This window comes from Bactrocera tryoni, chromosome 1, assembly GCF_016617805.1.
Source record: "Bactrocera tryoni isolate S06 chromosome 1, CSIRO_BtryS06_freeze2, whole genome shotgun sequence".
NCBI classification, from domain to species: domain Eukaryota; kingdom Metazoa; phylum Arthropoda; class Insecta; order Diptera; family Tephritidae; genus Bactrocera; species Bactrocera tryoni.
The window spans coordinates 85,616,557-85,639,923 of record NC_052499.1 but is presented as its reverse complement, the minus strand read 5'-3'; the positions used below and the strand labels follow the sequence as shown (position 1 = coordinate 85,639,923).

The 23,367-nt window shown below is 35.7% G+C and overlaps 1 protein-coding gene across 1 annotated transcript; it reads left to right on the top strand.

Annotated features, from left to right (window-relative positions):
- The first annotated feature begins 14,356 nt into the window (after positions 1-14,356).
- On the top strand, positions 14,357-23,280 carry LOC120779268 (lysosome membrane protein 2). The gene is made up of 9 exons (XM_040111517.1): positions 14,357-14,467; positions 18,864-18,915; positions 20,663-20,754; positions 20,924-21,433; positions 21,499-21,656; positions 21,722-22,008; positions 22,070-22,188; positions 22,740-22,865; positions 22,924-23,280. Exons 1-9 carry the CDS (start codon positions 14,357-14,359, stop codon positions 23,278-23,280), a joined length of 1,812 nt encoding a protein of 603 aa, XP_039967451.1.
- Positions 23,281-23,367: the final 87 nt, after the last annotated feature.

Below are 23,367 nucleotides of genomic sequence, written 5' to 3'. Positions count from 1 at the left end.
ACTATTGTTAGTAGATCTGATTCACTTCTTACGTAACTGGCTGGCGACAAATATCAATTGAAAACTTCGTGCCAAATGTGGAGCTGTCACTTTGGCATATTATCGGAAATGATTGTGGTGCCAACCGCTATTCAACAAATATCCACGTACGAATGGTTTTGTATTAATGTATACATATATTACACACTATTGTTTTTATTTTTGTTATATATATATTTACATTCCTGTTATATACATACCTATTTATCAGTTAGATTTGCGTGGTCCCGAAAATACATATATTACAAACAGTGTGGTCTTGAGGAAGTACTTAACATGATCCTACCAGTGTAACTACTTGATTATTTTTAGACATTTTTCCATCAGATATAATATATATATGACACTCCATGTGCTCTACACCACTAGAGTGACTTGTAATCGACTTAGCAGATGTTGTCATCGTCCATGCCTCTGCACTATATAGAAGGACGTGGATGGTGAATAATTTATATAGTTTGGTTTTTGTTCGTCGAGAGAGGACTTTACTTTGCAATTGTTATTCTGTATTGGATTTCGAAGCTAACGTTGTTGTTGGCGTTAATCCTGGTTCCAAGATAGACGAAATTATCTACGACTTCAAAGTTATGACTGTCAACAGTGACGAGCGAGCCAAGTTGCGAGTGTGACAACTGTTTGTTTGATGACAAAATATGTTTCGTTTTACCCTCGTTCACTAGCAGACCCATTTGCCTCGCTTCTTTTTTTAAACGTGGCCGGCGCGGTTGTTATTTTATTTTAATTATTTCCTCCAGAAAACCTCCTTCCTGATCCTGATGGAACTTTTGGCATTGTTCAACGTCAGTTTACACAGCCGTATTAGTTTTGCAGGAAACCAGGAAACCAAATTCAGGGATCGCGGCATAAAGGCAGCTCCTTTTTGGGCTGTCAAAGGCAGCTTTGAAATCGACGAAGAGGTGGTGAGTGTCAATCCTCTTTTCCGGAACTTTTCCAAGATTTGGCACGTGATCAATATCTGGCCAGTTGTTGATCTTCCAGATCTGAAGCTCCACTGATAAGATCCAATCAGTTTGTTGACGGTGGGCTTTAATCTTTCTCACAATACGCTCGATAGAAACTTATATGCGATTTTTAGGATACTTATCCCACTATGGTTGGCGCAGATTGTGAGGTCTCCTGTTTTGTGGATTGGGCAAAGCACACTTAAAATCCAATCATAGCGCATGCTTTCATCCGATCACATTCAACAAAAAAGCTTATGCATTCTCCTCATCAGTTTTTCGTTGCCGTATTTGAATAGCTCGGCAATTTGAACTCGGTTTCTTTAAAGCCCTCTTGTACCATCTAGGAGATAAGAGTTAATGTCTCTGGCGTATTTAGTAAAGGATCGCCGAGCTTTTACTAGTTTCTAACTTTACCGTTATAGTCCAATTTCATCCATTATCACACCGTAGGAGTTCTTATAATATTTACTCTATTGAGAGATTGGCACTTTTAGATTTTTGTGTAATGGCGTTTAGTGGGCATGGCAGTGGTCCGATTACGTCTATCTACGAACACGTCCTCACTTTTTTGCCAAGAAACACTTGTACCAAGTTTTATCAAGAAATATAAATTTTTACTGAAACAGCTATTCCCTCGGATTTGAACTTTTCTCATCACCTTGATCATCTATATACTTGAATATGTACATATATACCCTATGTCTAACTCGATGGATTTTGGGTGTATCGTATTCTGTATCATAATCTGTATCAATATGTTGCAAGAGTATTAAAATCTTGTATGTATACATATTTTTTTAATTAGCCCTTTTTGAAGTAACATAAATTATTATAACATTTTCACATAATTTCTGACTGTTTTAAAAGCTTCTGTTAAACAATCACTGTTAAGAAATATCTACTATAAGCTTTTATCAATTTGCAGCTTGACTTGTACATACTATATAAGCGTTAAAGCTCGACTAACATTTGTAGAAGCTTAAATGTAGTGTTGAGAAGAAAAAGCTTCCAAAACTGGCGCGAGTTTGCTGAACACGAAACAAAAATCTGTTGGATTCAAAAGTTGGATATATCAAACTTAATGAATTCACGAAAGCTAACTGACTTTCAAATGAATTTTGCAGATATGAGAATATTTTTCTATTTATTTATTCTCATTGTTAACATACATATATACATAACCCTATATTTACTCTATCAAGCGGATGTCAAAGTTTGCATATTTATTGTAGATGTTCAAGCAACTATTAAGAGCAGAAAGTCCCCTACGCAATTTGACAGCCCATGCACTAGTTTTAACTAACTGCTAAAATTACTATGTTGGACTTCACACTAGTTTTTTTATGTTCTTGGAAGGTGTTATGATATAGATGTACATATATTGGTGTAATGTTATTGATTCAACAAGAAATATCATGAGCTAAATAATAGCAGAAATGCGTAGTTAATATGCTCATAGGCAAATTAATAACACAACCATTAAATGCAGTGGAAAGTGCTCTCGATGTGAACGGACAATTTTTCATTTCGCCAGATAAATTGTTTAAATAAGAAAAACTACTTAGAACGCATTAGCAACTCACCGCAGTGTGGAATCCATCATCTAAAGTGAACTCCATTAGAATTAGTCCAGCATTTTTCAACAAAATAATTAATGAAACAGCAATTAAGATAATCGTCTGCACTCATTACAGCAAAGTTGCGATTTTATTTTGCGAATTTGCAATTTTTAATTGTCACTTTCGTTCTAAAAACTTTTTTGCTTCTTAAAACTGATCCAGAAGTCAGGTTCTAATGGGCCATCTAGCGAACAATGATTCCATACGTATGTACATGTATGCTGTTCTTTATATTACCTGCTCGTGACGTGCGAAGCTCATATTACGATCATTACAACAACAACATGTTTTTGTGGTCTCTGGTGTCCCGTGTTGGAGGAGCGACCAACTTTAAATATAACGACTGTTGTTTAGGATTAGCATGCTCGAAAGTAGTCACGTAGGCACTGAAGATTTGTTTTTAAATAGCCAAAATCTAAGTGTACTAGTATACATATACATATGTACATGTAAAAAATTTAAATTTAATTTTGACTTTTGAGTTTAAATATTATGTTCGCAGTTTTGTTCCGAAAATTTTTCACTTTTGCAAAAAAAAAAAATAATATTTGTTCCATATGACAGTGTATTTTCTTACACAGTGCCTGCCAAACATCCTAATGGAATGCAGGAAAACAAGATTCTCTGTGGAGCAGTGAAGGATAGATATTTGTATACATTGTACAGGAAGGAAACCTTATAAAATATATATATAAGCCATCAGTATTATGAAGAGAGTTGATATAGGCATGTTCGCCAGTCCGTCTAGCAATTCGTCCGACTGTATAAATGCGAACTAATTCCTCGGTTCTTGAGATATCGATCTGAAAATTTGTAGACGCTATCATAGTCCATCATAATCTTTTTATTTGATAAGATATCGGCATGAAATTTGGCGTAGATTATTGTCCAAAGCAAAGCTTAAATATTTTTTTATAATGTTCAGAACGGACCACTATAGCATACATCTGTCATACAAACTGTACTCTCAAAGTCAAGATACAGATCTTTTTTTACGCTTGAAGGATTTTAAAGCCTTGGTGCAGCTGAAGTTAAAGTTTTTTCTTGTTATTTGTCTTTTTTTCTTTGTTTTCGCTAGAAATGAAGCATGGCAATAAGATCCATACTCGGAGAGATAACAAAAGCTTTATCTTTGTTTTGATAAATCAATAAAAACTACACAATCCAAAAATCATTATTGCCAACATGCAGCAAATTTAGCAGCGTCTTAAGTGAGCAAATGATCGAAATTAAAACCTCTCTTGCATTAAGAGCATCGAACAGCAGTTTGAGCGTGCAGAAAGAGGCAAGCAAGCAAATATGCGAGTGTTAACAAAATCCAACAACAAAAAATCCAAAACTATAGCTGATCAAAATCGGAAAATTAATGTCAACAAATCGAAAGATTGGATGCAGCTTTGAGCAATAGGGGACTAGACTGCAAGCGAGCTCAAGTTGACCGTCGGAAAATGCACAAGAAAGCCGAAAATTGAGAAGTCAACTGGACCGGTTGAAATGACTGCAACGTTTCAAAGTATGTTTGAAATTCGTATTTTTTTGTGTTTTTGCTTTTTCTTTGATTTGCTTAGTTTAGGCGTTTCAACACTGATGCTGAATTAAGGCATTTATTTTTAGCTTTTTTCACGCTCGCGCTTAGTCTACAGATACCGAGCGCTCCTTTAGCTATGTACATATGTATATGCGACTTGCGCTTTGTTTTTGTGATTTTCGGCGGCTGGCTGCTGCGGTGGCGGTTTGGCTTCTACTTCTAGTTATGTTGCTGTTGGCTCTGCGGCTTCAAAAGCAGTCGTATAGTCGTATGTGGAAGTCGGCGTCGTCGAATCTGAAACGTGTTGCTGGCGATCTTTTATTTTTGGCATTCGGCTAGAGTCGATATAAAGGGTCAAGTTGCAACTATGAGATTCGCATTTAGCCGCAAGATTTTGATAAGCTAAGAAGTGCTGGGCGCGTGCGCAAATCTAACGAATGAGAAAACGAAGGGTAGAAGAAGAAGAACAAGTGCAGTGAACGCCAACACCTATATGTGAACAAATGGAAATTTTTCAAATATATGAGAACTGTTAATGTCAACAATAAATATATATAAAAATTAACTACAACTCAAGCACTTCCGGTATAGAGCGAAAAATAGGCGTGTACACTAACATTTGGTTTGTGAAGAACTTAAATATTTTTTTGTTTAATGAGAAGTGTCAAAAATATTTCGGTGGTTCACGAAGCCGTTATTCATTTGAGGTGCGGTTGATTGCGGTGATTATTTATTTCGATAAATTAGATAAGAAGCTAACAGTAAGGAAGTGCCCACAGCATAGTCGTTTGATTTTATTAAGCAGTCGTGACATTATGGAACTCGTACTATCAATTCATAATTTATTTTAAACAAAAAGAGAAAAAATTGCTACAACTTTATGAAACTAGATAATTTTAATTATTCATAAAAAAAGAAAATAAAAAAAACTGAAACGTATAAGCAACAATTCAAAGTAAATTTACGGAACACGGAAACAAAGCGATTAATCGGGGTTTACCAGCTGATTTTTATAAATTAGTGAGATAATACAATAAAAAAGATGAAGCTTTTTGCAGCAGGATCCAGAAGTGGCCGTAAGTACAGCATTGTAACATAGAGCCTCAAAATAAGTAGCCATGTTGAAGCTGAAGCTTTAAGAATTGAATTTATAAATGTTTGGTTTTAGTTTTTATTCCAACAAATGTACATTTTGAGTTGTCAATTTTAAATATTTTTTTTTTAATAAATTCAAAAATAAACCCAATTTTTTAGTGTAGGTTGCAACTGATCTTACAAGAAATATAAAAGCTGTACCGTTATTTCAACTAAAATACTTATTTGCTTTTAAAAAGTACGCAGGTTATATTTTAAATAATGACAAATACTACAAACTAAATATACGTACATATAAGACATGTCAACACATTAAAGCCAAGGTCATGGAGCACACCAACCGAAATTTGACCGTAGAAGATAAAAAACCTGATTTGATAACAAAGCAATAAGCTCAGCTCCAACACAACTATGCATAAATGTGCCTGCGTGTATGCGTGTCGATACAGTAGTGAGCATTTGTCTGTGCGCGATTGTTTACAAACAATGCTAGAGGGCCGCTAGGCAGGCGCTAGGTTGACCACGCTATCAAAGCGAGCATAAAGCGAAAATAACGAGAGAAAAAGTTAAAAAAATGCACGATATTTTCGGTATCTAAGTGAAAAGCACACAAAACTAGCAAAAATATGATGATTCAGCACCTACGAATTATAAAAACAACAACGAAGTTATGCGAAAAAAATTATCGAAAAAAACCCCAAAGCTATTGAAAACCAATGAAACTGAAACCGAGCAGATCAATAGGCAGAAGCTAGAGTCCAACTGAGGCCAGTAGAGAATGAAGTGGAGGGCAAGAAGAAGCAGCACTTAGAGTAAATAGAGCAAATAGCTGCGTGCTAAAGCAGATCAGCGAAACAATAACAAAAATGTAGCCAACAAGTGATTATATGGCAATTGAATAACACCAAAAGCAAATTGAAATGATTTGCAAATTTATCACGTTCGCGAGTCAAATGGCAGTTAATACGTCTGAGCGCCAAATATTATGCAAATTAGCTGATTGTGGCAAAGCAAAGTGGGGGCGCATGCGCAGACGCTGGCCAAAGTGCTGTTCTTCGTGGTTACATGTGAGGGAAATGGTGCAGGGAGAGTAATGAACAGGTGTTTGTTCATCAATAATCAAGCCAATTTGATAGTATTTTGTGTAAATTTACGACGCTCTAGCTTTTGTCAGGGAATTTCCTCGGATATTCACAATTTCGGAACATTAACTTAACTGGTATGCCATAGCGCTTCATAGCATTAGGTATATGGCATTACCTTTTATTAATCCAATTGGCTTAGATATAAGGTGATCACTCTTTTTCAACCGCGGAGAGCACTTGAGAATACGTAGTTCTTATTTGGTCCCGCCGGGCGTATGAGTGGTAATCATACCTAAATGCCATACGCACAAATTTAATATTTGAAAAATTTCGCATTCATAAAAAAGTTGTTAAGCAAAACTTTTGCTCTTATGCTTGGCGACCCGTAAGTGCTTTAAAAACCCCCGTTCCATTTGTGTAAATAATTTCACGCGAATTAGCATACTAGCATAAATTAAGGGTTAATGGGAAATTCGCATTGGTATATTTACATTTTAAGGAACATATGCGTAGATCGTAGATAAATATACGAATCTGTGGATGAAAGCCACGGACCCAACAAATCTTCGCTATTTGTATTTGAATATTGCAATTAAAAACTAAAGTTATATTTTTTTTTGCTTTTTGCCGATCAGAACTGATCTTCTTATTTAAATTGCTGTTGTTTAACTTTTTATTTAATCACCCGCTGCCCGCTTGGCTTGATTTTCATAAGCGTGTTTCGCGCAAAACTTGTCAGCGTTAATGAAATATAAAATATGTTTCTCAAACGCGCATGTATGTATGTGTGCATGCTTTTGCTCAGCACTAATTTAATTTTTTATTTACATTTATTATAAGCTCGAAGACTTTTCTGCATAAATTGCTTGCGAATACAACAAAAAAGGCAGTGTTTTAACGATTGTGGGAATTTGTATACTAAAATTAGTGCCATTATGAGGTTTTAGGAGTAAAACTCGTGTGCTCTTAATAAAGACTGCTTTTGGCCACATTCCTTCATTAGCTAGAAGCTTTGAACTGTTATCTAACGAAGTTTTTTGCATCGTAAATTTATTTATAATTTGCTTTAAATTAAACATGCATAAATATTTTTAGCGCTTGAAAGTTCACTTCAAATGTACAGTGACGAACAAATTATTACGCTCAGTTGGTGATAATTTTTTTTTTAATATTGTGGATTCATTTATGGTATACAAGAATGTACTATTTTCATTGCAATCTATACAATTTTGGAACATTATTAGTAACTGTAAAATTATAACAATGAAATTAAAAAATTTTGACAGAAATTCAATATACTTGTACAAGCTGTTTCAAAAAATTATTATTTTTTAAATAAATAAAATACAATTTTTTTAATAAAAATGTGACTTTTGTGAAGTGAAAGAATTGCTTAGAGAATTGAAGAATTGCTATCTTAATAGTTTTTATGATGAAAGATTATTTTGCTTTAATTAAGAAGTCCTCAAAGTCTGGCATAACAGTTCCAACGAATAAAAAGTATCTGTAACTTAAATTTCAAAACGGTAATTCTTTTAGAATTTTTGACAGATTATTCTCAATCTATCGAAGGAACAGCCTTCACATCAAACTGTTTTGAAATTTATCTGAAATTCCGCTTCGAAACATTAGGTTTGTCTCTGAAGTCAAAGCAGCGGCTAGCTATCACGGAGAAGAATGGGAAAATTTAATAGGTTACTCTCAGTAATAGCCAAATAATGAACATGTACTTATATATACGATATATAAACATATATTCTTTATTTGAAGAATTCAAAACTATTAAAATGTACAAAGTTAAACAAATGCCTCAATCATTACTTATTTACTCATGTATTTAACAGTTGTTTCCGAATATGGCAGCAGTTCATTTCTACTCTCAAAAACATGCAGCTCTCTCTCTGCTTCTTACGCTCTCAATTTTTGCTCTCTTCAGTTTGTTATACCCTGTATAAAAATTCTCATGAAATTTGCAAATCCCACTGAGCCCAACACGGTGAATATCCCTGAATTCTTCTTCCACAATTCCGGCCGTTTTGGACAGATGTTCTCACACAAACGCCACAACACGGCCAAATAGAACTCCTTAATGACGTCTGTCAAATTCATGATATACCAAACGACGAATATCGAAAAAAAAAACAATGGGCACCTTGGTTTTTGAGGTTTTGGTTTGGTTTTTTTGGTTTCGACTAGTTTTTCCTCTTCATTCCGATGATTGTTGCCTTGTTTGCTTGACAAACTCATTAACCCATGAGTCATCGGCAATTATAATGAACGCGAGAGATGTCGAGCTCTCTTGCCATCCATCTCTCTAACATTTGTCTGATTTGTCAAGCACCATAAACTTTTTCTTTTTGCAAGATATCTTCAAGAAATTTGGCTTGGATTATTGTGTACAAACAAATCGATCCAAATCCAGTTCTTGAAAGACAACTTTTGTATTTATGAAGGGTATTATAGCGTCAGTGCAACGGAAGTTAATGTTTTATACATTATATTTTGGCAAATATGTACTTTACTCGTTGTTTCTATTACTCACCGAGTCAGTTTGATCTAGTCGGGAGAAGACAGCGCGACAGATATTTGTTAGGAAAGGCCATTATGCGAGCTCAGTTATCTCACGATGTGTAGTTTTTATGAGTTTGAAGCGTGCAAGCTATTTACATTAGCAATTAGCGAAGAATGAAAGGAGCTTGTTTTAATCATTACAAATTTAAATATTTTATGAGATTTTAGTTCGCCTTTGTTGTTGTATTTTGGATAGATTTTAAATATTTGCACAGATTCTTAACTGGTTCTGTGGAATATGAGATCCTATTGATTAGAAAATTAGATAGATGGATAGATAAGAAAATAATTCATTAAGATAATCTTTTGATTAAAATCAAGAATTATTCTCTTTCAGTGGTTGGTACATGTATACGAAATTGACATGACATTTAAATTTGCCAAATATATTAGCTTTCAATTGAAAAATGATTAATAAAGAGCAGCACGAAAACAACAAATTGATTAACTATATTCTCTATTTGAATATGACAAACTTCTTTGGGAAGTTCTGTTGGCAAAACATGTTGCCAGTTTGTCTGCGCCGAGAAGGTAGCTTAACTAGGTAACCTTATACAGAACCACAGTCACTTAGCAACTATGTAAATGTGCTTTGGTAAAAATTAATAAATCCGTTCAAGGTCTGCCAGGTTTAAAATTACAGACTACAGTTAACAACAAGATATAAATTATGCAATTTACAGAAAACACGCTTTACATTGTTACGGAATTCACTATTTCACTAAACGGACGTGACCAAATGAACATATTGTATATCGTCCAACGTGTTACAAACATACACAGGTTGATAACAAAGGCGTTCTCAAAACAAAAGGAAAAAAATTATAATTAAATACAAATCGGTTACTGTCACAAAACGGTTTCTGTACAACATTTATAACATATGTTTACCGGTTTGTCGTACTAACGCAATACGGCAACATACTTCATCACCAATTAACTCTGTATCAAACTGCGAATATGTGGCTGCTCTTACAACAAAGCGTGCGCCTGCGCCGTTGATACGAGCATCTATCGACATCAATGTAAACAAACCGCACGTGGCAACAGGCCAAACTAAGCGACAATAACCCACTGCGGAGAACCCAAAATGCCAGCAAGAGAGTGAGAGAGCTGCATACATTGTAAGCCTTGATGAAGATCACCTGTTGTAGCTGCCGCTTTGTGAACGTGTTTTCTTAAGATTTTGTGCGCATGATACGAGCGTTTAACTTTAGAATAAAGCTATGGTAGTGTGGTTCGAACGTGGCGCTAAGTTTCGCTTAAGCATTAGATTGTCGTATGATTACTGTCACAGCGATCACGGCGCATAAACAACTTTTTCGAGTGATCGCCACAGTTGCCACATGCGCTCACAGACACACACGCTCGTTCATTGTCCGTTCACGATTACAGAAATAGACTGCAATTTTGTCAGTCTGCATTAGTAATTACAGGTATTTGTGCAATACTTGCATGAAACTTTTCCGGATTTTGTCTATAAATGAAATCAAATTCATGAGATACTTAATTTGGTCTTTCGTCGAGTTTGCATTTGAGTTTGAGTTTGAGCAATTAATTGCTAACTTGTTAATAACTGACATTTGAAACTTTGAAACTTTGAAACGACGTAGGTTGGAATTTCGGTGAACTCTGTTGGTTATTATTATCAATTAAAAAAAGTGTGTCGTTTTTAGTTTAGAATTCGAGCATTTGAATGAAGCGAATGCATGACATTAGAAGTCTATAGTACTGTCAGTTTACCGCTCTTGCAAGAATAGAAAACCTTGACTTATAAACAAGAAAATTTATGTGATAAAGTTTGAAAGAATATATTTTAAATTCTATATAATAAATAGCATTAAAAATAGTATTAATTTAATACCGAAGATTTTATCATTACGCTACTATTTAGAGAATTTTAAGTTATGAGTAACTCTTCTAAAAATATATTTAAAGGACCCAGGTTCTAAAAGTCTTATACATTGATTGTGCCAAGAATATCATTGAAAATTACATATCTTCTGTCATCCCCTTAATATTACAGTTTCCATTCGTCCATTCGTATAACCATTAATCTTCTGTAAACACACATCTGCTCTCTCAAAGTCCTCGCATCTCTCGCGGAGAGTTTGTGGAACATAATATTTCGGATCAATGTTGCGTCGGTTTGAAGACATTTTATCGGAAATTGTTTTCCAACTGTTGGGTCAACAAATAAATGAAAACTTAAGGATTCTCCATAAAATATTATACCAAGTCCTCTCTAACTACTCATAACTCTTCTTTGAGAAGATATTGTTTTCAAAATCTGGCATCCCCATAAATGTTGAATAGTACGAGAAAGGCGCGTTATGGTTTTTAAAGTTCGCCAGCCTTGAACTTTGAAAAATACTAAAAATAAATGTTACAACTAGTTTATATTAATTAGTGAGAATATCGAAGCGTATTTAAATTAATTTTGAATAATAAACACTAAAAATTTTATACAAGTTTTGGTTATTCTAATCGCCGGCGGCTTCTGTCAGTGAATTTCATTTAACATTTACATAACAATGACCCAATGAAAGAAAAAAATATATTTTAAATCATGTCATTAATATAATTTTATTGGGCAGTCGAAAAAGTCTTTTCGTATTTTTAATCAAACTTTTTTTTTATATTTATTATGAACTTTACTGAACCAAATATGTACCACTTTGGTCTCAGTCAAGCTCTCCCAGTTTTCCGAGTCATAAAAGATGTGTGTGGTCTAGCGTTGTCCTAATGGAACACGAAACCCTTTTTGTTGATCAGTTCTGACCGTTTTTTTGTTTTTTGCTTACTTCAATCTCATCATTTGTTGACAGTAAAATGTAGAATCAATCGTTCGACCAGGCTGGAGCAAGTCTTAGTGGATGATTGGATTCACTTTTCGTCTCCTGTTACCATTCGCTTCAGATGTGGAGCTTTAAATGAAGCTTTAAATCTCACCTTTCCAACACTACATGGTATGACATAATGTGATTGGTAGCACTGGACATCTATTGACAAAGACTTTTTCGACTACCCAATATAACGGATACTAGTTTTTAATATTTAAAATTATTTGTTTTAGCATTATATGGTATTTAATACTTCTAGCGCCATTCACTTTGGAGTGGCCAGAACCGATTCTTTTACATATGACTCCAGCAGCTCACGACTTTCGGTTTTAGACCATGTGCGAAGACGAAACATCCTCCCCTGGGTTGTGTGTTGGGTTTGAGACTCGCCATGTAAAAAACACTCCCAATGAAAAATAGAAAACAGTCTCGGATGAGAGACCATCACCCTTTTGATGGTATTTAATTATAAGGTACAAATGCCTTATTCAGCAAATCAGCTGTCACCAGCTATATTTCCTCATCTGTCGTTATTGAGCTGGTATTTTGGGTCATCTATCACCTTCTAATCAATTTTCTAAATTTAACTTTCATAAGGCGCTTATTTTGTGCTATCAAAACAGTCTTAATTGCAAATAAAGATTTTTTTTTAATTTTATTACGAAGCACTTTTCTTTATTTATTCCATCTTTAAGATCAAGCCTTGAGATTTTATTCTAATTTAGATTTTAAAACAATAAAAACTTATCTGTGAGACGTTCTCTGCTGAAATATGCTGTACTGACCAGCCGCAGGAGACCTTATTGAGAGGGTTGTGCGCATTCAAAAACGACATGTTGTTTGGGTTCAGCATCATAGCCTTGCGGGGACCTGATAACCACTTACCATGATGTATGCTTCATAAATTTGAAGTAATTAGATAATAGAAGAACGGTTTCATGACAAATACACATAACTAACGACGAAAAAGTATGAGCAATTATTTGAGTTACTGTAAAATGCGACTTCAGCAAACCAGATTTTGATTTTATTAATTAATTCCGTTGTTTAATTTGCTAGCTTTAGCTGAGGTGCACTGTGACGCACGCGTTTGAATAAAATTCAATTTTGTTTTCGTCGATTTTATTTTTTTATTTTGCATTCTTTACCAAATGCAAGTTCTGCATTCCTCGCGTAGCCGCGTGGCAATACCGCAGACCAGTAACTCTTCGGTTGGCATGCGTCTTTTGCGGAAGTGCTAGCTGAAGGTGGCAGAAATCGCATCTATAAAAATCCAATCAAAGACCAATTTGCAAACAACAACAATTTAGCAACAAGAAAAAAACGCATAAATAAAGCAAACAAAAAAAGAAAGGGAAAAAACGAAAACGGAAATTTGAATATTTTAACCTCTACTCAAATTTGTCTCATATTTACTTCGCACATACATAAATACATACATACATATATTGTGTACATGTTAAAGTTTCATTTTTCGCGTTCGCCGGCTGTCGGAAACCGCAGCTTGACACTCACTGTCACTGCCAAGATCAAAGCCTCAGTGACTTTAGCTTCGCCAGCTAGTCCGCAGCCACATGCAATGCGCCGAATTCATCTGCTTACTTTAGCCATAAGCAAAAACAACAGCAAAAGACAGCAAGTGGGTCAAGTTGGTTATAAGTAACAAGAATTTTTATTTTGTTTTTCGCAAAAATTTACCCAAAATATATGCACACAAGTAGTTATATTTAAAGAAAACGTAAACGTGAAAAATTTGACTTGCCGACACTGTACGCCATATCCACTGAAAATTGCACAAATATGGGCGTGGCATTTTCCTTGAGCGGTTGCCTAAATACGGGCATATGCTCGAGATTATATAATTCTGGTCTGTGCGTAATTTCATGGTTGTTGTTGTCACTACAAATCATTGTTCTTGAATTCAACAGTGCTGGGTCAACCAATGTCTTAACTGCCTTTACTTTAATTTCTTGTGATTCCCTTACTGGAATACTTCGATTTATCAAAAACGTGATCTTTTCCGGTTGCGAATGCACCGCTCTTCGCCGCTGATACTTCGATTACATTATTATGCTTCGCTCACCTTTATCAAAACGAAACGAAGCCATTCAAGCGGATGCTGCACGCATGCCAACGACAGCGCAGGTAATCACAGCGCGCACAACAACACAGAGTTCACATGCGAAGGCAAAAAAGGCCTCGCAATTTGCTATGAACTTGAACTTCATTGAAGCGAAAATGGCAAGAAACGATTAAAAGGCAAGGCATAAAGGGTGCTCTTCACAAACGTACATATTTACTCAACTGGAATTACGCATTTTGTCTCTTCACTAAAGGAGCTGTCGCAATAAAAATTCTTGCATGGGTTTATGTCTTTTTTTAAATGGAAAGTTTTGCATACAGATTGCGTAAGCATTTGGGTTATCCCAGTTTGGTTTCTACAGAACTTGTTCGGTAATCAGTGTTTACTACAATTCTTTTCAAGTTTTAACTTAATTAATTTTGTTGTACACGGAAGCTTATTTAGAGCATGTAAGGGATTATTTATTGATAACTTTATCGCGAGTTTCAAAACCACTTTGTGCCGCAAGTTCTACTTGTCGGAGTCGGAATGAGTCATGCTACAATTGAAGAGGAGAAAAGGAAAAATGTTGTGCAGAGCGATCTTGATCGCAAACTTTACTGTGTGACTAATGAGAAAGAAAGTGGAGACGAATTTAGAGTAAGTGAGCTTATTGGAGAATTTAACGACAAAGCTTCAAGAACTGTTTTTATTTTGCATTTTGATGAAAGAACTAAAAGAGTTTACGAAGATTTCGAGGCTCTTCCTAAAAGTTTTTATTTGGATTTTATTGAAATTTTAACTGGATAGAACTAGATAGGACTTAATTTAATTATACTTTTCTTAGCTTGCTAGATTTTATCCTGAATTCTTCTCCAATTTTTGGTATGTGTCAGGAAGATTTCGAAATTAATTTTAAATCATTGCTGGAAGCAAAAAAAATAAATAAATCTATATGGAACACGTGGTTCTTAGAACTTCATTTGCTTTACTCTAAATAGATCATAATCAAAGTAAACTTGGAACTATCGTGCGGGATCTAAGCAGCTCCAATTAACAGATCTTGTTTTTGCAAAATACGACATGTAATTCTTTGTAGGCGCTAGGGCTGCACAAATCGAGGAATAAACCTAGATTTCTTACCATCACTTTCAGGAGATGAGAAGTAACCTCAGCCCAAGGCAATAACGGATTTTTGTATAAAAATATCATTCATTAACATTTTGAGTGTTAACTATATGGTGCGAAAATTCACGGGACATTCATAAGGTCAATTATACTTGAAGGGCTAAGCTGATGCTTTGTTTAGTCTACTACATTCTACAGCGTGAACTTTTGACTCATTCATGATTTTCATTGCATCCGAATATTGTCTTAACCCTTTTCATTGTTTCGATTTGCTGCTTTACGGCCGCTGCACAAGTTAACATGAAAACCAATTTGTGTGCATAAATATTTATTTTGGGCGTGCATTGCTGGCCTTTGCTTGTCACATAGCCACAATCAACAATCAAGTGTTTCATTGTCGAAAAGCAGTTCATTGTCAAAAATCTTTGAATGCGCTTTTGTTGCAGCTCAGTCGCATCCGCATCGTAAAATTACGCTTACAACATACATATGTACGTATATGTGTGTATACATATCTATATGTATATATGTAAGCAGATAAATACAGACAGACAGCAGTTACTTAGCAAGAGTAAACATTTATATGTATGTGCACGCATAATTTTCTTAGCTTCAAAATTCAGTCAGTGATGTCTGCAATATGTCGACATGTATACATTATGTACCGGATTGTTTACAGTGTTGTGCTTAGAAAGTGCAACACTGAAAATGATAATTATGTTTTGCAGCTTTAAAGGTTTACAGAAAGTAGTTATAACTTATATTTTCATGTGTTTAGTCCAGGGAGTTTCTAGTGTTGTTAGGTGTCATGTTTCATTAATAATCAATCCCTGCTGGAATATCGTGGTATTTAATTTCAGGGTTTGGTAATATGTCGAACTTTGTACTTAAAATTGATTTTCTTCTTTGTTGTTTTCATATGAAGAAAATCTTAGCCTAAATTCATCGTATTTTAGTGAATGTCTATGGGAACATGCTTCAGTCCGCTTCTGAGCGTTCGTTCTAAAAGAGGTTTCTAGCCTGAGTCACAAAATGTTTTGACCATGAAAAACTGAAAGCATTACTAGATGAAGGTTATTGCTAAACAAAAGGAATAAACTCTTAGAATCTTTGGCAGCCACTCAAGCAGCTACTTTAAAAGATTTGCAAGCAACTGGATATATTCAAAAGCAAGGAAATTATATATCCAAAATAAATCTCAATTGAAGCCAAGAAACTTTGAAAGACGATTTTTGATGTCAAGAATAATATCAAAAAAAAAAAGTTGTTTTTGTCTCGGATTGCAAGTGGTGATGAATAATGGATTCATTACGATAACCCTAAATACAAAAAATTCATATGTGAGACCTGCCCAAAAAGTTAAATGAACGGCAAAGTCAAATATGCATGACTCAAAGGCCTCTAGTTGGTGGGATCAGAAGGGAGTGTTGTACTATGGGTTTATAAAAACGAGTGAAATGATTAATCGGGAGTGCTAGCGGCAACCATTCATAAAATTGAAGCGATTGATTGCCACCAAACTCCCGGAATTTGAAACTAGACACGAGCCAATAATTTTCAATCATTAACAAGCTCGGCCTCAAGTTGTCGGACTGGTTAGTAACAATTTGGAAAAGAGCGACTGAAAAGTTTTGCTTCATCCGCCTTATGGTCCAGGCCTTGCCTCTTCTGACTACTATGTAGAGTGATTTCACTGGAATACGCCTCACATCAAATCAGGGTAGCAAATATTGGCATAATTCATTCCTGACTGTCAAGTCGGGGCAGTTCGTTTGGCATGGAATCCGCAAGTTGTGAGAAAGATGGAAAAATTTTATAACTTCAGATAGGCAATGCTTTGAATAATATTAATTAACAATTTTTTTTTTATAAAAAACGTTCAAATAAAAATAACTCACGAATAAAGTTAAAGACCCAATATTATTATATATAAATTTAGACTTAATACTCGCTAAATATGTTGATATTAGTAAATATTTCTCTCCAACTCAATACAGATTCTACGAATGCTGCAATTTTATTACGCGCTACGGTAGGTTTTAACTGTCGCACGGATGCATTGAATTACAGCATTTAAGCAGCTGAACTGCTCTAATTTGGAGCACATACTCGTACGTATATGAAATTTTGATATTTATGGACGTTTTTTCATTGACCAATTCAGGGAATAGTTCACGGCTTTTTCTTTATATGAAACATACTTGAAACTAAATTACCATTGTTCCCGCCAAAATATGAGCAAGAAACTGGCTTACCTGTTCGCTGACCACAATGACCGCTTTGTCCACAGTTGCTTTGAAGTTACAATAACAAAATAAAAATTAAAATAAAATATTTACAACAATATGCTGAACTAGCTGTCGTGTGTTTACTTTATTTATTTATTTTCTGACTTAGCCGACAAGTGAATAGTTAAATTCAAATATTGAGGAATAACTTTACGATACATCACGGTGTCATGTTCAAGGAACTTTCTGCCGCAAGCCAATCAACCCGCGAAGGTGCAAATAAACCAAGCTGAAACTGATCACGTTTATTTATGCTTTCGCACATATATACATACATGCCACACATATACATATATTTACATTTGTGTATTTGTACATTACTTTGATTGTTTTTAGCGCTAAGCAGCAATGTTTATTAAATAGAAATGTGTTGAAACCCTTTAGCATCGCTAAGTTTTAAACGTTGTAAACAATTATAAAGTTCTTTAACCGTTTGGCAGATTCTTGATTGGCTGCTGAAGGTTATCGACAGACTTTGAAAAATTAGCTGTAATTTTAGTGTTGCTCAAACATTGTTTTGTTTTATTCATTCTTATTAAGAATATTTTTATGTGTGGAGTAAATATCTTAATCTTGCATAATTTTAACGTTCAGCGCTTTCAATAAACTTTTTCATACAAATAGTAATTGCGCATTATCTAAATTCAGTTAAGTCAAATATGTCTTTATTGATTGTGCGGCTTGTGGCGCCGTCCTGTTGGAACAACCTATTGTCCAAGTCCATATCATCCAATTTGTGTCAAAAATATTTGGTTATCATTGAGCAGTAGCGATTCAAATTCACAGTAACGTCCCAGTCTTGATCTTCACGGCAGAAGTACGGTCCAATGACGGCGCCGGTCCTTAAACTGCACCAAACCGTAATTTTTTCGGGATGCAATTGTGACTCATGGAGTACGTGCTGCCCGACCAATAAAGCATAATTTGCTTATGGACGAAGCTATTCAGGCAGAAATGAGCCTCATCGTTGAAGATGATTTTTCGATGAAAATCCAGATTATTTTCAAGTTGTTGCCCAATTCACGTACAAACAACGATCCGCCACAACGACGTCACAGAAAAGCCCTACGCTTGAGAACGACGTGTGAGAGCCTGATTCGAGGCTTCCTAAATTGATGCGCTAGCGGCAGCAATATTCTCGACACTACGGACGCTTCTTTGTCTCACTGGTACGAGAACATTTTGTACTGTGGCTGTGGATTAAAATTGTTGATCTGACAGGACGATTATGAGTAGCATGAATTGGACGTAGCGCTCTTAAAGTTGAGGTCACTGACTTCGAATTTCGGTAGTAAATTTTAATAATTTCGACTCATTGTTGGATCTTATATCTCTGCATGATAAAATGGCATAGCTTATTGAAGAGAAATACCAAAAGAGCGGGGAAAATATGGCGTCGTTTGGTGTCCCTATCTATTCCTGTACTTTTGTTGTGTTCCTATTCAAAAACCCGTTATTTGTCATTGAATATTTGTTCAGTCAACAGTAACGATTGCTTTTCCCAAAAGTGATTCTTTTAATGCAAGTGCGAAGTTAGTACCGCACTTGGAACACAGAGAGGTTATCAAACTGTGATGGTGGCTCTTTAGTTAACACCATTTAAAATTTTGTATTAAAACACTTCACTTGTTAAACTTCAGGTTTTGATGGACCTTTCGCGTTTTGAAAAAGTACAGAAGTGGAGACCAAAAGGTCAGTTTCTAAAAATATAGTACCGATATTGAAAACATTTAGTTCGATAATTTTCCATTAGATTTCAATTAGCTTCAAACTAATTTCTCAGTTCAAGCACTCCGCAATAGAAATTCACACACACTACTTTTGTATGAAAAATTTCTTGCTTCGAAGGTGTCACATAGCGAAATACTTAAAAGATATTTAGAAAATAGTTCCCAACAACAACAACGGTCGCCAATTAATCATTGTACTTGTATATCTTGCTAATTTTTCGCTAATTACGAGCGCTAATTGTTGGTGCTTTGGTTGTGCTTGTTGCAGCGAGGTTGTTATTCAATTTCATTAATCCGCTACTTGCATTCGCCGTAATGGATTTGCGAGACAAACTGCGATGCTGACGGCGGCGATGCTGTCGTTTGTCTGACAATCGGAAAGCCAGCGGCAGCAATGATTGTTGCTTGTTCGATGTTTAATGCGTTTTTGCTGTTGTTGCTGCCGTTGCCAATGCTCTAATAGCCATTGTTACGGCCATTGTTGGCGCTATCATGTACCCTCGATCGGTGTTGCTGACATCGCTTAGCCGTTTATACACACATGCACACATACATACATATGTACAGAGCAACCAGTGCGTATTTCCATTCATACACACATCACACAATACTTTCTGTATGCATATAGGCAAATAATGTGCGGGTACAATGCGAGTAGTGGCTCGGTTCAATGCTCTGGCTTGCTTACCCGTGCTTACCCGTGCTGCTTGTCGCATTATTGCTATTGTTGTTGCAGTCTAATTTATTTACTTTATTTGCTATTGTTGCAGGTGACGTTTAGCGATTGTTTCGCATCAATAGACGTTGTTTGTACTGTTTTTATTATTTTATCCTTAGTTCATTTCGTATCAATGGCGATTTATATTTAAATTTCAGTTTTTTTTTGTAGTTTTTTATTTTACTTGTTTTTATTTTTGCTTAATTTGTGAATATTTTTAATTTTTGTGTAAATTGGTGTGGCTACATAATTTTTTTTACATTTAATTAGCAAACCAGTTTTGCTCGATCTTTGGACTCTTAATTGCAATAGTCCAATCTCTTGTGGTGAATTTCATTGTCATGGTCGCTGTCATAGTTGTTGCATGTGTCAAATATTTTGCATTCCAGCGTTTAAGCAAGGCAGGAAGGGAGATAAAAATATTATTTAGACCTCCCATGCCTCAGAAGATAAAAGAGATATTTTAAGATAAACAGTGGTAATGTAAATTATTCAAAAAACTGGAAATTGAATGGTCAAAATGGAAACTTCGGAAAAAAAGTATACCCAAGAAACCTTAACTTATAACTTTATAACATTTCTAATATAAACTTGATCGAAAAATGCTATACACCATTGAAATGCGAGGAAAACGAAGGAACTTGCATACTGTTACTAATAATGAAGATTCCAATAAGATTAATTTCGAAACTCGAAAGCAAATATTTCGATAATGGAGTCTAACTATGAAAAGTGGTGAAAAATTTCTTTCTTACAACTTTACTTTTATAGAAAACAAGCTATTTCAAATATATGTATTTCCACACTTTTAATCACCCTTTTTTCACACATTAAATAATCTATAAATTTTATTAACAATCCTTTTATTGCAAGCCGGGAAGACTCCTGACAACTGCAATTAAATAAGTAGTCATAATTAAACTCAATCAAAATTAGTGTAAAACTTTAAACTCTAGAATATATTAAAATTTGCCTTTCCACTTCATTTCAGGGATACTCAAATTATCGAGTGTTGGCATTGCGCTGATAATTGTGGCGGTTCTGATGATCGCGATTGATCCACTGCAGCTGCTAATTGATAATGTAAGTGAAGTATACTACATAATCATAATAAAAACAAAAATAAAAATAAGAAATATACAAAAATTATCACAATAACAGCTCAATTAGTGGCAAGCATTCTCTGCCTTTATTCTCCATTACAAGCTTTTATATGCAATTAACAAATTTGCGGATATATTCTTATTTGCAGCAATTGACCCTGAAAACCGGCACGCTGCTGTATAATTTGTGGCTGAAGCCACCGCTCGAAGTGTTCATCAGCGTGTACATGTTCAATGTCACCAATGTGGAAGCGTTCATAAGCGGACAGGACAGCAAGCTGAAGTTGGTGGAGGTGGGTCCGTATGTGTACCAGGAGGTGTTGGAGAACCAAAATGTCTTATTTAACGACAACAAAACCGTCACTTACACGCCACAACGTACAGTGCGATTTATACGTGAACGTTCTGTGGGTGATCCGACGATCGATAAGATAATCGCGCCGAATATACCCTACTTGGGTGTGATGTCTGCGGCGTCTGCTTACTCTATATTCGCTATGATGGCTGTGAATGCTTTGACCAAAAAATTCAATTCTAAGCCGATGTTGCAGCTGAGTGTTCATGATTATCTCTGGGGTTATGAGGATCCAATAGTGAATTTGGCATCGAAGGTGGTGCCGAGTGTTATACACTTTCAACGCTTTGGCTTAATGGAGCGGGTGAGTGGCTGCTTGTTGCCTTTTTCTAGTGTGACAGCCATATTAATTTATGAACAATGTTGCAGATGTTCGACGAAGGTCACAATGTGGTCACCATGAAATTACCGAAAAAGCTGCACGCGAACGATGGTGGTGCAGTGGAAGAGACAGATCGTGATTTCTCCATCGACAATTGGAACGGCAAGACAGGTTTCAAAAACTGGGACTATAATGAGGAGCGCAAGTAAGATTTTCTTTCTTTCACAATAAGTATGCCCTAGAAGTTTACGATTTGTTTTCCGATTTTAGCACGAGCAACACACCGTGCAACACACTACGTGGTACCTATGACGGCACGCTCTTCCCGCGCAACATCCATAAAGGCGAAACATTTCGCGTGTATCGCAAAGCTTTCTGCCGCAGTCTGCCCATACAGTACTCACACCCTGAAACCGTTAATGGATTTAAGGGCTATAAATTCAAATTGAAGGAAAATGCCTTTGATAGCGATCTCGGGGACTCAGAGACATCCTGCTATTGCAAGAACAAGCGTTGCTTGAAGAAAGGACTTGGCAATATTTCGCCTTGTTACTACAGTAAGAAACCACTTAATAAATCTTGTGAATTTGCAATTAACCAGAACTATTCGTAAAATAGATATACCGCTGGCCGTTTCATTTCCTCACTTTTTCAACGGTGAACCAAGTCTGCTGGAGAACATAGAAGGACTGAGTCCGGATAAGGACAGACACGGTACAGATATAATCATACAACCGGTGAGTGTGAATTAATTAATAGATTAATATCATTAGAATAGATAAATGGTTTTGGAGGTTGTTTTCTCAAAGAAGAATTAAATTTCCAACAAAAAGTAAGATTTAATTTGGAAATGTCAAACTCTAAGTTAAAAAAAATCGAAGTGAGACGACTTGTAGTCGATATCATGAAACCGATAGTTCAAACATAATACAGGATTTTTAGTCCCCAGTGTCAGACGATATTGTTTCATAGACGTACCCCAACCAAGATATGTAATTAAACTTAGTAAAGAACTCAAAGCCTGCTAAAGTGTAGTTAGATTCTAGTTCCTAAACCACTAGGTAGTTAAGTCAAGTTACATGCAGTTAAAACGACGATAGTAACCTGGAGTTGGTAGCGCTTAGCCGCCTATTTAGTATACTTTTGCTATCTAGACCTCATGCGTCCCTCATTAAAAATTTATACTATCCAAGTCGAGAAGGTATACGGGATTGAATAATTAATTAATTGTGAGCTTAGCTTTAGCTTGTCAGACATATCATAAAGAAGTTTATTATATATTTTGCAGCAACTGGGCATACCCATGAGAGTGCGTTCCCGCTTTCAGATAAACTTACTGATGGGAAATGTCAAATATAATCGAGATGTATCGCAGTTTAAGAATATGGCGTTGCCCATATTTTGGATTGAGATGGTAAGATTTCTTGAGCTTGCAGCAAGTAGACTTCCTCTAACTTCTATTTCGCTTCTAGGGCGTTGAAGATCTCACACCCGGCGTTAAAATGTTGCTCACTCTACTATTTCGTGTCTGTCCATGCTTGCAGTTAGGGCTGGTTATAACGCTCATCGCGATTGGAGTGTATTTGGTGAGCAGTGCTTTGTTGTATTGCTTCTGGGCGCCAACAGCGTGGAAAACCATCAACTCAACCATGGAGCAAGCAAAGAATGCTGAAGCCGGCCTCAAGGCAAATGTGGGCTTCTTGCCGTTGTTAAAGCAACCGACGATGGTAGAAATGAAGAAGCTGCCGAAACAATCCAAAGCGGTGAATCATAAAAAGCCTGATTACGATGTGACGCTGCTGCCCCTGCACCGAAGTGTGGTGGCGTAGGGTCAGAGGTCAGGAAAGGCCATCAGAAAACACCCAACTGTGATATTAAAATTTAAGCGTAGAATTATACCTTTTTATTTGGTAAAT

Bases quoted from the DNA above. Each gene is read 5' to 3' on its own strand.
- LOC120779268 (XM_040111517.1), top strand. From the start codon at position 14,357: ATGAGTCATGCTACAATTGAAGAGGAGAAAAGGAAAAATGTTGTGCAG. The intron at 21,657-21,721 runs GTAAGATTTTCT...TTCCGATTTTAG, and splicing joins GACTATAATGAGGAGCGCAA to CACGAGCAACACACCGTGCA. The intron at 22,189-22,739 runs GTGAGTGTGAAT...TATATTTTGCAG, and splicing joins CAGATATAATCATACAACCG to CAACTGGGCATACCCATGAG.